The 16906-nt window shown below is 44.6% G+C and overlaps 1 protein-coding gene across 1 annotated transcript in view; it reads left to right on the top strand.

The window, feature by feature from the left end:
- Positions 1–16906, top strand: part of EGFR (epidermal growth factor receptor) — a 176920-nt gene that overhangs the window by 127045 nt on the left and 32969 nt on the right. Inside the window, exons 7-16 of the mRNA XM_084797301.1 lie at positions 463–604; positions 2194–2310; positions 2828–2954; positions 3053–3126; positions 3954–4044; positions 6286–6485; positions 9367–9499; positions 11650–11740; positions 13652–13809; positions 16425–16460. Of these exons, the coding sequence (XP_084653427.1) occupies positions 463–604; positions 2194–2310; positions 2828–2954; positions 3053–3126; positions 3954–4044; positions 6286–6485; positions 9367–9499; positions 11650–11740; positions 13652–13809; positions 16425–16460 (1169 nt within the window). The remainder of the gene's footprint in view (positions 1–462; positions 605–2193; positions 2311–2827; positions 2955–3052; positions 3127–3953; positions 4045–6285; positions 6486–9366; positions 9500–11649; positions 11741–13651; positions 13810–16424; positions 16461–16906) is intronic.

Here is a 16906-nt window from a genome sequence, read left to right as displayed (position 1 = left end):
GCTAACACTTTTCTGCATGGAACCTTCCTGCTAAGACCCCTGAAGTGTGGCAATAAATTCTAAAAAGTATTCTTTTTTTTTTTCTAAAAAGTATTCTAAGGCTCTCTTTATGAGAGAAGCCCACTGTACACTGGGTTTAAAAATAGTGACACACCATACTTCCCAATGTCATGTGTAGACTTCCTCATCATCTGCAACCAATAGTGATGTGCTTTTCTACCCACATACCCTAAGTTATGGCAGCTGGGGACAGTCAGTATACTTAGAAATACTATTTAGTACTTGTAGGGGAAGGTGTTTCTCACTACCATGGACAGGCTTACTGGATGCTGTTCCTTTCTAACTGAGCATCTGTGTGCTGAGAGCTGCCACTGGCCTGCGGGCCTCCAGGCTGCCTGGCCCTGGGTTTCTTTCATTTGGATGCCGCATCCCTGACCAGACACGTTGTTCCTCTCATGATAGGTCTGCCACAGGTTCCGAGACGAAGCCACATGCAAAGACACCTGCCCACCACTTATGCTATACAACCCCACCACGTATCAGATGGATGTCAACCCTGAGGGGAAGTACAGCTTTGGTGCCACCTGTGTGAAGAAATGCCCCCGTGAGTTGCCCAGCTTTGATTCACAGTCACCGGTGTCCTCTTTTGTCCTGTGCTGGAGTCTTGGGCAGTCTGGGGGCCGCTGCTGTGCTTGTCTTGTTGTCAGGCAGGTTAGTGGATGCCTGGCAAAGATGAGGAGCCAGCTCAGTTCTGAGGACAGAGGCAGAGGCAGCCTGCAGAGGGCCGGGCTCCTCTCTTCAAATGGTAGCCTCCCCTGCACTGATCCCATGCATTGATCCTAGCTTCACCCCAAGTCTGAGGACTAGCTATGGTAATTTGTGGTGTCCCGTAGTTGACCAGCATAAGATGATATCCCTCTGGACCAATCATTGTTTGACTGTATACTACTGTATACTATGCTGGTCTTTAACAGACCTAAGTTATAACAGACCTTCTCGTGGGGAAAAGCCTCTGGTTAAGGTTGGGCTCTTAGTGTATTTCAGTTTTGGTTTTGCTTTGATTCACTTTGGGCTCAAGTTTGGTTATGTATATAATGATCCTCTATGGTATCTATAAGTAAATGGAAACATGGATCAGTCCCAAACAGAGAAAACGAAACAACATACAAAGAGCCCTAAAAACCAACCTTTACTTCTAGAAAGGAAATTAATACCAAAAAAATGTAAAAGAGAAACTATGGGGTTGAGATTTTGTCTACCTAGATTTGAGTGGTGGAAATCCGCTTAGAAACACACACACACAGAGAGAGGGAGAGAGAGAGAGAGAGAGAGAGAGAGAGAGAGAGAGAGAGAGAGAGAGAGAGAGAGAGAGAGAGAGAGAATATAATAAGCCACTATAAAGTAAACAGAAAATTATGATGAAAGGGAAGTCACCACAGTCATGCCATAGAGAGATTTTGTGTGAAAGCATAGTAAGTAGAACATTATAATCCAAAAGAAATACTCAAAACCTAAGATAGCAAGAGCATATGACTTGCAGATATAATACTAACACCCATAGTTTTGAGAATCTATTGGGGAAACTTAATAAGAGCATAGAGTTTCTTAATTCTATAATCATAAATGTTAAGCAAGGTAGGCTACATGAAGGGGAGGAGAAGTGGAGACAAACATTGGGGTACCTATCTGGGAAGCAGAACAAACTGACCCTGTCACTGCCCCACCAAGGACCACCTGGCAGGTGGGAAAGGACAAAGCTGGTGTCAAACACAGAGCAAACTGTAGTCACCTGTGTGGGACAGGAACTGTTTGCTAGGCACTAATGGGTGTATAATACATTGTCAAGGTTTCCTTGTAAATTCTAAACACAGACACCCCCGACAGAGTAAAGTTATGTTCAAAGAGGGGCTTCCGGTCTGGTCAGTGAGCACATGTGACAGTTTTCCTTCCCAGTGCTCTTTCATGCCTGAGATCATGTATCTGTTTTTTCCACATCACCGTCAGAAAAGCCATTAAACTCGGCCATGGTTCCTTTTCTACTTGAAACCTATCAGTCTTTCTCCTCATAGCAAAGGCAACCAAACACTTGAGACCTTGCCAGCGGCGCATATAGAGCAGGGCCCGAGGATGTTTGTGAGGTTAGGAGCACCTGCTGTGGCCTTCAACACCTTCTTTTCATTGCCTTGTCCTCAGGAAACTATGTGGTGACAGATCATGGCTCATGTGTCCGGGCCTGCGGCCCTGACTACTTTGAAGTGGAAGAAGACGGCGTCCGGAAGTGCAAAAAATGCGACGGGCCTTGTCGCAAAGGTAAAGTGTACACTAGGCTTTTTCTTGACCTTTGTGCTGAACTCTTATGGCCACCTCCAAACAAACACACTGTACTCTTTTTTTTTTTTTTTTGTAATTGCATTTTGTCTGTAAAGTACAAGATAAACTTACAAAGCCAAGTTACAAAGGTGGAGGAGGTGGGGAGTTCTCTTCAACCAGGTACAGAGGCGCCACCTGCAGGCCAGGTGGATGAACTGTCCGTAGACAGAAAGGGGAGGAGCCAAAGTCTTGAAGAGGGTTAGAATCAGTCCAGGTAGAAAACAAGCGGGAAAGCTCACATCTGGCAGAGGTCTGTGACAAGGACAACCCCAAGCCCTGTTCCAGTGGCCAACAGGAACACTGAAGCCTGCCGCAGAGGTTCTGGCACTGGAGGGTCCCCTCAGAGTTGGTGGAGTGAATTAGCAATGCATGGCACCAGGGTTCATCTTCTGCCTGGACAGGCCCAGCCCTTCTTAACTCAGCACATGTAAAGCGAGCACACATCTCTCTTTAACAGTTTGTAATGGCATTGGCATTGGCGAATTTAAAGACACGCTCTCTATAAACGCTACGAACATCAAACACTTCAAATACTGCACTGCCATCAGCGGGGACCTTCATATCCTGCCGGTGGCCTTCAAGGGGTAAGTAACCGCTGAGTCACCTGGAAATACAGCGGCAAAATCGACTTTTTTTTTAAAGCACGGAAACTGCTCAGTAACCTTTTGGCTGTTCCTTTCAGGGATTCCTTCACACACACTCCTCCCCTGGACCCACGGGAACTAGAAATTCTGAAAACCGTAAAGGAAATAACAGGTTTGTACTGTGGTGTCCGGGAGAGTACATGGGATATGAAATTTTGTAGAGACCCTCGACCATTTCCCCCTTCTTCCCTGGCATATACATGTGGTGTCTGAAGCTCTCCACCATCCTGATAACTCTTTGGAGCATTTAATAATCCAGTTTCCCTTTGTGCACGTTGAAAGCGCTTTAAAGCAAGGCTGCTGCCACCATGCTGGGCTTGGTGTGGACACAAGTAGTGCTTCTTCTCTGCTCAGACCCCAAACCCCAGAGATACAAGGGGAGACTGGAGGAGGGAGGGCAGGGTGCAGGGAGGCAGGAGGATGCGAGGTTGAGGGCTAGCAGGCACTGCAGGTTCTCGAGTTTCATAAACTAAATTTGAGATGCTTGTCCACTGCGGAGTCTGTAATCCACGACTGCCGCCCCTTGCACTCCATTTTCTTCATCTTTGAAAAGGGGATAATCTGATGTGAAAAAAACAAGATTGGTGTGAAGATCAGAGTTAAGTGAAGTAAGTGTTTAAAATGAGGCCTTGGTAACAGGCCACTTGAAAAACAGTCGGAGAAGTGTCATGGTGTGTGATTTGAGTCCTTTCAAAGGCATCACGTGGTCAAGCCTTCTCTAGCGGGAGTTGGCCTTAGGGTTGAGTGAGGTGCACTCAGGAAATCAAAGTTCTACCGGAGGGGGCAGGATGAATGTCACCTGGACTTGTGTCCGGAAGTGCACTATCATCCTTAGTGGTGAGGACAGGAAGAAGCCATTGCTGCTGTCCCTTTTCGCAAGTCCTGCAAAACAAAGACATTCCAGGTGCAGTGTGTCTAAGCCTTTCTGCTTCCACCTAGGGTTTTTGCTGATTCAGGCTTGGCCGGCAAACTGGACTGACCTCCATGCTTTTGAGAACCTAGAAATAATACGTGGCAGGACAAAGCAACAGTAAGTCAGCCGTAACAAAAGCCTAGGAAACTTTCTGTGGTTTTTGGTTCTTGTTTGTTTGTTTTTTGAAATTTGTTCTTAAAGAAGAGGTACAGAAATAGCACAAAGATGATCCTTCACCAGCTTCCCCTAATGTGACGAACAACTTACGTCGCGTAGATAGGAGGATTAAGGTTAAAGACGCTGACACTGTGCGATGCTGTTTGCTCAACCATGTACTTCTTTCTGAGTCCATCAGATTTTCCGTGATTATATCTGTTCTTCCTCCGGCCTCGTCAGCATCCCACACTGCACTGACCTCTGTCTTCTTAGTCCCCTGCAAGCTTCCCCAGCTCCCATGTCTCTGCTCATTTTCGTTGTCTTGACGCTACGGAAAAACATGGCCAGGTGTTTTATAGAAGGTCTCCTTGTTTGTGTTTGGCTAATATTTGATAATGATGCAGTTGAAGGTATATAATATGCCACACCAGGGAACCTACGTAATGCTTTGATGATAAATAGATTGGGGACCTATCATGGCCAGTCTTCCAGCCACAACAGTGAGATGTACACACACAGAGGAAAAAAAAACATGGAGAGAGAGGGAGGGGGATACAGATGCACACACAGACAGACAGACAGACAGACAGACAGACTGAGATTGGGGACGGGGTGAGATCTTTCATAGAGTAAGAGAAATCCTCAGATTTGTGGTGAGGAAAAGAAATTTGGAAATCTGTAGCTCACACCTGCCTTGGAAGCTTTCTGATTATGATAACTTTTCTGAAACTTACCGCCACTAACACCCACATGATATCATGGGATATTAACAAATCAAAGCACCATACACACAGAATATACATTGCTGTCCATAAACTCCTTTAGTCAGACTCTTCTGATACCATACAGCTGCCGTTACTTCCCGCCTCTGCTCTGAAGTTCTCAGGGATGTGCTTTTGCTGAGGCTAGCACAGTGGTTCGGGTGGCTGCCCTGTAGCCTTATGCTTAGTTTTAAGCATTTAAGCTATGGGATGATCTCTGGCTCCTGGTGTGACTCATAAAAAAAAAGCTAGGGCTTGACCTGCAACAAAGACCCTAGCCACACCATGACTCCTTGGCTTCACTGGGCATGTGCTGGGATGAACCCCCAGTAAGTGGTGGCTGTGGGTCTCCTACCCAGGGCCCCTCACGTCTCTGAACACGGGCGGTGGGAAGAGATGGTTCATGAAGGGGAAAGCAATGGGAAGAAACGTGACTAGAACCAGGGGTCTGCCAAAGGATGCTTTGAACTTTGGCAGTTAGCCCACTAGCTTCCATTCTTTCTTTCGTCCTGTCTCAACTGGCCCATTCCTCATGCTAGTGTCAAAGACGATTCCTACAAATAAATACACACCGCCATTATGTGCTTTTTCCATCAGTCACAGGTGACCACCCAAGCCCCTCCAGCAGGGGCACACATTTGTGCTCGGACCTCAAGCACCATCCCCAGGCCTGTCCCCAGCCCTCCCACCCGCACACATCCTGCACTGTCCTGTTCCTCCAAAGGGTTTGGAATTTCATTCCCTTTCATCTGACTTTCATCCGGACACCCACTGGGCACATACCTGTAGAATCTTACCTAGCTCTGTGCTCTCCATCTCAGATATGAGATATCATGGCTTGGAGGAAGTTACCCTTCCATGGCCTTCCTCTATGGAGCTACTAAAGTGCCCACCGTTGGCTGCCACAGTGCTCACTAGAGCTGCATTCATTTCTCTGGACTCAAAAACCTCTGCCTGTGTGATTATTTCACCTAGATAGGGTCCCTGAGTATAAGAGACAAATATTTAACCTGTGCGGTATTTGGCAAGTGGAACCTCAGGTATTCGCTCAGTAAACATGACTGGACAGATGAGTGCGTAGGTAGATGGACAGACACACAAATTTGCTTAAAGTACATTTTGATGTTGCAGATGATAGAAAATATGTTCTTGATTTCTAGGAAAACTATAAATATAGTAAAGGAAATGGCATGAAGCCATTGATTTGGTGTTCCAATTTAGCCAAGGTTGAAGATAATAAATGGATGAGAAACTGGCTTTTCCTTGAGGAAACTTAAAAATCACTTGCATTCAAGTTGTGATTCATACCTTTCACAAAATGATTAGTAGTGATTGAACTACAATATTTGGGAAACCTAAGTGGCCCAGAAAAACACAATTTGAGGGTGGCCTGTTGCTTTCACCATCACACACAATGTAATTTTTCTCCTCCCCCATTTAGCGGTCAGTTTTCTCTCGCGGTTGTTGGCCTGAACATAACATCCCTGGGGCTGCGCTCCCTCAAGGAAATAAGTGACGGAGATGTGGTCATTTCTGGAAACCGAAATTTGTGCTACGCAAACACAATAAACTGGAAAAAACTCTTTGGGACGTCCAGTCAAAAAACCAAAATCATGAACAACAGAGCTGAGAAAGATTGCAGTAAGTACTTGGCCCCATCTCTCCTCCAGGAGGTAATTCATCTTTAAGAGGTTTCCCCCAAACATTCTAATTGCTTTTTTCATTCTTCCATCAAGTTAAAATGTGCATATTCATAACTGTATCACTAGCATCAGATTTCCAGAGCGTTCACATCTCGTGGGGTGAATTTGCCTTGTGTGGTTTGAATGTAGAATGTCCTCCATAAACTCACTCATGCGTCTGAACACTGGGTCCCTAGCTAACAGCGCTTTGTGAAGAGCTTGTAGGATGCTTAGAAGGTGGATCTTTGCTGGAGGAAGTCAGTCTTGAGGGCCCCACTTCTGTCCACACTTGGCTTCCTATAGCTACAATGAGATCCTATGCTTTATACCTCTGTTGGCATGCTGTCCCGTCGTGATTGGTTGAATCACCTTCTTAAACTGTAAATCAAAACAAACCCTTCTCTTCTTCAGTTGCTTTGTATCCGGATTTGGTTATTGTAATGAAAAAAAGATGTCAAAGCAGTGGAGCCTTGGCTTTGATTGTCTTGAGGGTGTGGTTCTTATACCTTTGCATCTGGTTTGTGGGGAAGTTTGGAACTTTGTGCAAGAAAGCCCCAGAATTGTTATAAGCACTGCTTAAAAGGCCATCCTCATGAGAGTTTGGAAGACCAGAGTTCTGAGAGAAATGTGGACAGTAGGAACCCAGTTCATCTGATTCCTGAGGGGAACAAGGACACTACTGTAAACTGAGCCAAAGCTGCTGGCGATGTATTCTAGTCACAGATTCCACGTATGAAAGCAAAGGCCTGATTGGTGGAACCTATCTCAAGAGAAAAACCATAGCATTCAGGATGTGTCATGGCTTCTGCCCACTGCTTTTATCCAAGTCTACAGTGTACCGGAGAAAGAATCGGACAGATAGAGATAAAAAAAACTCTGCAGTTTGGTGGAAAGGGGGGAGAATTTAAAGTTGCAAAGTAAGTTAGGTGCTGAGAAAGCAATTGTAACTGTAAAGAGATTAGCACCATTAAAAAGAAGCCTTGTATGCCCACATTGGGACAATAGGAAAAAGGCACTCTGAGGGCCTCCCACCAAAGGGTGCATCTTGTGAGAATGTATATTCATTGGAAAGAAGAGAGGGAAAATTGGGAGTTCTACTAAAGAGATTGCCTGGTGGAGGCTAGGCTACATCTTCATCTGGCCGCTGAAATGGCCATCATCATGGTTTTGTACAAGAAGGATACAAGAGTGAAGGGGGCGTGGAAGCTGGTGGCAAGGTTCCAGAGAGCCAATCAAGCCAGGTGACGTTTGGTGGGATTGGAGTCCCTGCAAGGAGGCCACTGTGGGAACGTGCAGAGATGACGCTTAAGTTGCAGTGGATACTGCAGGATTTTAGATATGTCAGCAGGGTGGAATGTCTGCTCAGGAAATCCGCAGGCCTGGAATAAAGCAGGCCAGAGGGGAGCTCTTGCATACTTGCAAGGGGCAACCTAGAGGGACCAAACTACCAAGGCTTGGATAGTTCTGCAGGGTTTCAGTCTTGCTCTGGTCCAGCCTTTCTTTGCTGGGTCCCCATTTCACCTGGCTGAATGGGAGTGTTTACTATGTGTCATGTGAGCTGGAAGTCTGTAATTGACTGTTTGCTTATACAGAGGCAAACAGTTAAGAGATTGCATTGCGTCTCAAGAAAAAAAATAAAATAAAGACTTCAGACTCTGAATGATATTGATGCTGTTAAAGACTTAACAAGGACAAGTGAGATGGCCGAGAAGAAAAGAGCATGGCAGCCAAGCCTGACAACCTGAGCTCTACTCCCAGGAGTCACATGGAAGGAGAGAGCCAACTCTACTCCCCCCCCCCCTCTCTCTCTCTCTCTCTCACACACACACACACACACACACACACACACATACACACATACACACACACACAGAGTGGCATGCGCATACACACCATCTACATGAAATAAATAGATAAATGTAATTTTTTAAAGACTTAAGAAGATAGATGGATACATTTTTTTTCTTTATGAGATGTTCATAATTCTATGTGGTCTGGGAGCATTCGAACACTTGGCCTCTTATTCCTACCACTATGATGGGCAGTGTCTCTTCTTAACTCTTAGCCAAAGTAAGCCCTTCTTCCCTTAAGCTGCCCCTTGTTAGACGTGCGTCCCTGTTAGTGAGGAAGGTCATGTGTGCTCTAAGGTCTAGTCCACTAAATAGCTGAAATTAAAAAAAAAAAAAAAAAAAAAGCAAAATGCAGCATTCATTACATTACAGATAGCTCTGTGCTCACACCAGCCTTTGATTGCTATAGCCAAGTACACATGCACACCTGTACCCACACATACACATCAAAGAATGTGTGACATTTCACACTTACATTCCCAACTCGGCTTTTAAAACATTGAATTAGCTTTTGAAACTGGCAAACACCCCTGGGTTCGTGGCAAGACTCTCAACACTGGCAGAGGTAGTGCTGAGTTCCAGAACGCCTCTGATCCAATTGGGCTTTGAGAACTTGTCCTGCTTTTTTTAATCACTTTTGGCTTTGGCTTCATCATTCATACACGACAATGATTCCAGTGCCGTGGTGTTCCTCGGTGACATGAAGTCCTGTATGTGACACTCCTGGCGTGGTGCCCAGCACACAGCAAGCGGCTCCAACCTTCCCTGCCATTTCTGTCAGCTGTGACATCTATCATCTAAGTCTCCCCAGAGTCAGGCCCAAGCTGCCCTGAACACCACAGAGAACCGAAGCCTTAGCACCATTCTGTCTGTTTTCAGACCCCCTATGTGTCTGTGAAGGGCACAGCGCCCCTCAGAAGGGTGTCACCTCTTCTGACCCCTCCTGTTACTGTGGCCTAACTGACCCTGCATCTCACTGTGTCTCCTCAGAGGCCTTGAACCACGTCTGCCATCCTTTATGCTCCTCGGAAGGCTGCTGGGGCCCTGAGCCCAAGGACTGTGTCTCCTGCCACAACGTCAGCAGGGGCAGGGAGTGCGTGCAGAGATGCAACATCCTGGAGGGGTGAGACACTGCTCTTTCAGCTTTTGTGTAGCTAAGGAATAAACGCCATGCTCTTTTTATACCTTCGTAGCTACCCATGTTATTTTTTTTTCTTTTTCATTGTTCCTGATATTATCTTTATTTTGTGTTTGGGTTTTTGTTGTTGTTATTGTTGTCCTGCAATCTGTTCAGTTTCTCATGACTCCTTAATCCAGCATGATCACTTATCGTGTCTCTTTTCCTGAAAATACTTTAAGTTTTCATTTTACATGAAGTTCTCAAGGTAAAATAGACCCAGTGGTTAAGATAGCCAAGAAAGCATGGGCATTTTGGTCTTTTCTTTCCAGTCCACTAGTCCTGTCGAATTAAGATATATTAACACAGAATATCTCCTAATTAAGTTTTGGTTTTATGTACCCCTAGCATACACTGACCATTGAGTGGTGCAAATGATTTTTAACTACAACCAGGGACAAAGAAGTAATTCATATATTTGCTTAACTTAATAGTAATCAGCGAAAGTACAATCTGTGCATGCAATGAGACGTTCCATATTTCTGTAACATTTTAAGCTAATACCGATAATGATTAAAGTAAATTACTTGGAAAATTAAGCTGAAGGACAGAGGGTGGCGTTTTCCCCTAATTTAAGGAAATAGGGAAGCTATGATGGGAAGAGCCGTGTGAGTTACAGACACTGCTGGGAAACCTTCCATCCTGTTCTGCTAACAGGGCGTGGACCACAGTCTGCATCCAAAAATATTCCAGAGCAGGATGGAGAGGCAAGTTCGATTTCCTAAGAATGCCTTAATGAACTTGGGACAACTGCTGTACCTGCTGTTTGAACATGTGGAGGGCTGACCAGGCCTTCCTCTTAGAATCAGGCATTCATATTTTCAGTCCACAAGTCTCTTCACCATGCCCAGAGGCACAGGTCACTTAGTGTGAGATGCCCGGTGCCCTGCAGCACCTGCCTACTCTTCAATTGGGGCCCTTCAGCAGGAGGTGACACACAGACAAAGCTCATAAAAAAAATCCCTGCTGTGGATTTCTGCCTACTAGTCAGTGGGCTGTAGTCCCTGTGTTCTACCGACATAGGGACAGTAGAGTGACAAGGAGAAACCAGTCCGATGCTGGCCGCTGGTCTCTTTGGTACACTTGACAGTTTGACAGCAGAGAAATGTGGCAACAGACAGGTGCACAAGGCACCCTGTACTGTTACAATCCAGATTCATTACTTGGCACTTGAGACCCTTACCTCTACAAGTCTTTGAAGTCTAGTGTAGGCTCGCGGTGTGGGATTCCTAAGTGTTATCTCGTGTGCATAAACCCAGCACATTGGGATTCCCTAGCCCTTAGTTGCGGGAAGGGCCTGTGTAACGGGTTCCTCGGTCTTTGACAGAGATTATTGTTATAATTCTCGGGCCCAGGATGTTTGCGACCCTTGGCTCTAAAATCTTTGAAGTACTCTGGAACTCTTTTTAGCACCCAGGACCTGCAGTTTCTTGTCTCTACTCTGTGCTATGCTTCAGCCTCAGCTCTCTGTCAAGCAGTTGGCTGTTTGCTGTTCCTGCAGCTCACCTAACGACTGCTCAGCTATTACTGCTGCTGTTGCGCGGCCATTTCTTCTCTCTCTGCCACGTCTTTCTTGATCCTGCCAGCTCAGCCTGTACTACTAAAAGTAGGCAGGGGAAAAGCCACTTGAGAGAAGTCGGCTAGCATATTAATGCATCTAACATTGCAATACCAGGAGAGGCAGGCCCCAAGAAGATGTTTTCCAGAGGCCCTGGGAATGAACATGCTTGAACATTCCTTTTCTATCCCTTAGTCTTAGAAACCATTTCTTGGCAGCGTAAATATTCATTAATTTTTCCCGTAGAGGGAAGGGATGGCTCATAAAGATGCTTTTCATATTTTGTTCTCTTACCCGGCATTCAAAAACTATCCCTATTAGAAAATGTATATCCCTGATTATAAATGAAGCTGTCTGTGAGGTGACCTAAGGTTCTGTTAGCGACCTGAGCATGTTTTATTTCAAGGCAGTCCCAGCCCTCTGGCCCTTTGACGTTAAGATTTCTTTTTGAGTTTCTGAGATAGGCCATTTGTGTTACTTGAAATAGTCACAGCCGTCCAGGGTATGGGATGATCAGTTCACTGTGTTCTTCTCTCAGGGAGCCCAGGGAGTTCGTGGAGAAATCTGAATGCATCCAGTGTCACCCCGAATGTCTGCCCCAGACCATGAACATCACCTGTACAGGCCGGGTAAGAGCCCTTGGCTGTTGTCCACCCTGCGTTCTTGAGAAAGCCTCCACATCACCAAGAGAAGCATCCAGTAGGAAAGATGGCCGTGCAAGCCCTTTCTAGGAAAGAGATGCCCACGATCTGATTGTGAAAGTGGCCGTGCTGAGTGAAGGGGCCTTGCACCTACCCATCCTCCATCCCACACTCATCTCACCATGGCTGTCCCTTCACGGTGGCCACAGGACATCCTGTGCTGGGGCTCAGACACTGTCAGGCAGCTTTCACAGCTTGTGCCATCTGCCATCACCACCTCATTGTAATAAAACACCACAAAGAATTGTTTCACAAATCCATGTTACATTTTTTAAAGAAACCCCAGCATTATTTTTTTTTAATTCATTTCCTTATCTACACATACAGCCACAAACTCATAAGGAATTTGAGAATTCAGGTGCCTCTGACACCAACACCCGACCCTGTTAATTCTTGATACTCTGGACAGGCAGGTCTCTGGTTCAGTTTGAATTCCAGCAGCAAAATCTGAATCTCCTAATTGAAACATGTTTCAGAAGTTGCCCGTCAATCAACAGAGTGAAACCAGAACTGAGTTAATAAATAGGCTGTCAGCATGACTGGTTACAAAGCGAGGCCCTGGTCTGCAGGCTCACATGGCATTGGATTGAATTTTCACGGGTACAGTGAAACAACCGCTGCTTTTGCCAAGGGAAAGTCCTTGCCTAACAGGTTTATTTCAGTTCCCTGTGAAGTGTGAAGCGCATTACTAGGCAGCCCCACTGCCTTCATTTCTGGGGATTTTACAAATCTTATATACAAATCTTATCTAATGTCGCACGTTCACAGTCCATTCTGCAGCCAGCGCTGCCGTGTGCCATCTTCTTTTCCCTGGAGAAATACAAAAAGGGATTTTTGAACATGTGCCTCAGCAAGTCAAAGCCTGGCCTCCCTCAGCATTTCCTTTTAACTTGAAATGTGATATGCAAGAAAGATCTGGGTATAAAGTATATGTAGTCCAATCAAGATGACTTTGACAAGTGTGGTGCCCACAATGTCTTAAAATAGTGTTAAAATGCAGTGAAGAATACAGTTTAATTTATGTTTGGGTATAATAAGTGCATTGTTTTTTCTACGGGTAACTTTACTTAGTTTATATAACTTTGTTGTACTAGAGTGACTGAGAATCTAATGGGAACCAAAATAACAAATACTTTCTCTTAGTATACAAATCAGATTGCTTTGTGTATCTGGCTAGAGTTAGTAGAAGGAATATCTGAGGGCCAGCAAGATGGTAAAGGGGCTTGCTGCCAAGCCTGATGGCCTGAGTTCTATCCTTGAGCCTCACATGGTGGAAGGAAAGCACCAACTCTCAAAAGTTTTCCACTGGCTTCTACATTTTCATCCACAAACACAACTACATACATACATACATACATACATACATACATACATACATACATACTATTGTTAAAAAGTAGATCTGAGTCACAACCGGTCAGAAAAAAAAAATGTAGCTTGTTGTCGACGTAGGAGGCAAGAGCAATCCCAGAACTTGTCATATATTTTAAGAAATTGTGCAGCAGGACTGGAGAGATGGCTCAGTGGTTAAGAGCACTGGCTGCTGTTCTAGAGGACCCGGGTTCAGTTCCCAGCACCCACATGGCAGATCGCTGCCACCCGTAAGTGCAGTTCCAGGAAATCTGATTCCCTCTCCTAGCCTCTATGAGCATCAGGCATACAAGTCGTGCACAGACGTGCATGCACATATGAAATAATAATAATGACAATAATAATGATGATAAATCTCTTATTATTTGTCTTTTGTTTTCTAATAGTAAGTATTATGAATAGAAAGTAGTTTCCATTAAAAAAAAAAAGAAATAAAACAAATGCAACCTTTTCTATACCTTGGTTCAGGGGCCAGACAACTGTATTAAGTGTGCCCACTATATTGATGGCCCTCACTGTGTCAAGACCTGCCCAGCTGGGATCATGGGGGAGAACAACACCCTGGTCTGGAAGTACGCAGATGCCAATAACGTCTGCCACCTCTGCCATCCAAACTGCACCTATGGGTAAGTATAGAGCAGTCAACTACAACAGCACATGAAAATTTGCTCACTGGAAGTATCTACCAAGTTTTCAGGCAGTAGGTTACATAGGCCAGGGCCCTGAGATGCTTTAAACTCCATGGTCACCGTGGCAACAGTGATGTGCTGGTGGGAAGATCTCAGACTGGTAGGAACATCACTGTGCCTCTCAGGATGTTTGCCTCAGGTAGTTGTGGTTTCTTGGCACTGCATGTGCCAATGGGAAAGAGTGACGGATGGGTAAGGCTGCCAAGCTGTCACCTCTTCCCCCCTCTATATAAACAGGATTGGGATGGGGCTTTGTGGATGGGGGGGGCTGGGAAAGGGGCTGGGGATATGGCTTAATCAGTAACACGCTCTTCAAGCAAGCATGAGGACCTTAATTTGATTTTAATTTCTTTTCCAAAAGTTTCTGATTGCATAAAGGGGCCAGAATTTCCAGGTAGGATAGGATAACAGTGTTTCAACATTAGAAACTGCACTGGTGGCTGGTCTGAGATTCTGATTATCTTGCTAAAAGTCAGCTGCACTTTTAAGATATTATTTCTGAGACTCAGGGGTGGGTTCTGGAATGTACCCTCTCTGTGGCTGTCATTTACTTTTGTCCAGTTTCGCCTGTGTGTGCATCAGCATGCTGTTTACATCGTCCAGTTTGTGAACTCTGCAGAGCCTGTGAAAATTATGTTCTGCTTCCTTTTTAGCCCACTTTTTGTTATTATTAATAAGCAACTTTGAAGCAGAGTCTCTAAAACAAAACCGCCTGAAGTATATACAATAAATGAACATATCCCTTCTTTATTTTGGAAATAAGTGTGTATGTGTGTTTCTGTCTGTGGATGCATACTATCAGCCTTAAGGGGGACCCTGAAAGTCACCAAGCAGGAGGAATTGATAGTATGCATTCTTCCCCTGAATAATTATTTTTTAAGCATAGAAAGATGGCATTTGTTCATAATAGAAATTAAAATTTTGCTTGGTCAGTTGGTTTGACTTTTTAAAAATTTTCTTCCTAGTTCTGTAAGTCAGAGAAGAACTTATACTTGTATAGAGTCTTGCTATTATTATCTGTGTTTTATCTTGAAGTTTTTAGTTACACAGAAATTGTTTGGTTGAAATGGATTTACTTTTAAAAATATGGCGAAGTGTTAATGAGGACAATTGGAAACAAGGACATTTTTCCCTAGTTAAATATTTATGGTGTGTAAGTCATCAAGCACACTGCACCCCTAATTTTTCAGAAAACATAGCACTTTTCCTGTTTTCATGGGGAAGAAAATATTTTTGGGGACTCAGCAATCCTTACAATTTATGAGCCAGCCCTGTTAGAAGCCAGACTACAGCGTAAGGAACCCACGTGACTCCAGGAGCCGCAGATGCGGCCACCTCAGCATGTGTAGGGATATTGGATAAACCTTTAAATTGAATCTTATTTTATATATTAAACAAAAAGGCGCATTTTCTTGACATTTTTTATCCTGGTAAATGAAACAAAGTTCTACAAGAATGTGCCCATTTTAGTTATATGCCCCAATGTATTTGTCACTACAATTATAGTGATAAATATTTTGCCACGAAAGAAGGAATTGAGCCGGAGACAGACTATGACAGGAGTAAATGGTGCGACCTCCTTGACTTGCCATCAGGAGTCAAAAGGCAGGAGATAAGGTTGTCAGCTTTCCCACTGGTTTCTTAATCTTGTGATGCCCAAAACCTTCCCTTCTGCCGCATCTGTGCTGTCACTGCCCCTGTTGGTCGTCCTGTTACATGTGAACTGGTTTGCCTTTCCCTCTGAACTCACTGATCACAGCTTCCTGTTGACAATCAATGGCAATTGTCCAGTGTAGCTTTCAAAGGCTGCCTGCCATCAAGCAGCTCGTCCAAACTGTCAACCTCCTCAGCGGGCATGGGCTCCCAGTGTTTCACGCTCAACAATAAACAGAACAGCAGGCACTGTGTGAAGGAGAGTCTAACTGACTTTAGAGAACGCTTCCTATCTCTCTTTGACCATCATCTGTTTGTGTATCTAGAAGGAAGCAACCAGGCTTCCTGGGTATCTCTCCCACTACTTATAGAGGCAATGGCAGCAAATTTGGCTTGTGGGATGAAGGGCCAAAAGCATTGCAGATGGCTTTATCTGAGGGAAACGGAAAGTAGAGGACTGGTCCTTCAAAATCCAAGAAAAGCAGAGGGTAGCTATTAGAACCCATTCCTGCCCTGAGTAATAAGGAGACAGTGGCTAGGGTGCGGCTGCCCTCTCCATCCTGACATTTGGGGCCAGGTGGGTGGCAACTATATATTGTGTGACATTTCCGTTATGGCCTGGCTGCTTTACCAAAGGATATAATAATTCTGGCACTCAAAAAAAATATTTTCTACCTAAATTTACAAATATATTATAGGTCATTGAATTTAATGATAGAAACTACATTAGTAACTACCCAATTTTGAGATCACTGTGATTATCGCTATTTAAGAATAATTTACCATAATTGCCTTATGACTTAATGTGGAAAATTATCAAACAATGCCAATGAAATTGAATGAAAAGGATATCTTTCTTTCTCTCTCTCTCTCTCTCTCTCTCTCTTTTTTTCCTACAGATGTTCTGGGCCAGGTCTTCGTGGATGTCCAATTGGGTATGTTCCATGACTTTGCATCAGATAGAACTTTTGAATCTGTGGCCAGAAGCCATCTCTGATTTCCCAACAGCCCTTTCAGTTTCTTCCAAATCTGGAACAGCCACAGATCTCAGGTTCTGCCCACCTGCCATGTGTCCATTTGGTTGATCAGCAGAGGGCATATATGATGGACAGAGCTAGGGCCACCTTCACAATAAAGACCGGCCTGTTCGACCTCTGGATTTGTTTCTGCAGACACCACAGCTTTACTTAGGTCTTAGCTCTTCTTAAGGTCTTCTTCTTTTTTTTTTTTTTTTAGCCCAGGTGGTGCGAATAACTTTTTTTGTCAAATGACAAAGGTCCGTCTTGGGACCATTTTCTCCTTTCTTCCTTCTGGAAACACATTGCCCAGAAAAAGACAATGAACTTCCCTCGTCATTTTGTTTCTCATCAGTTTCTACCAC

Source organism: Acomys minous (genome assembly GCF_964271855.1).
Source record: "Acomys minous genome assembly, chromosome: 10".
In the NCBI taxonomy this organism is placed as follows: domain Eukaryota; kingdom Metazoa; phylum Chordata; class Mammalia; order Rodentia; family Muridae; genus Acomys; species Acomys minous.
The sequence above is the reverse complement of the archived record's forward strand: the minus strand, read 5'-3'. Positions and strand labels throughout refer to the sequence as shown.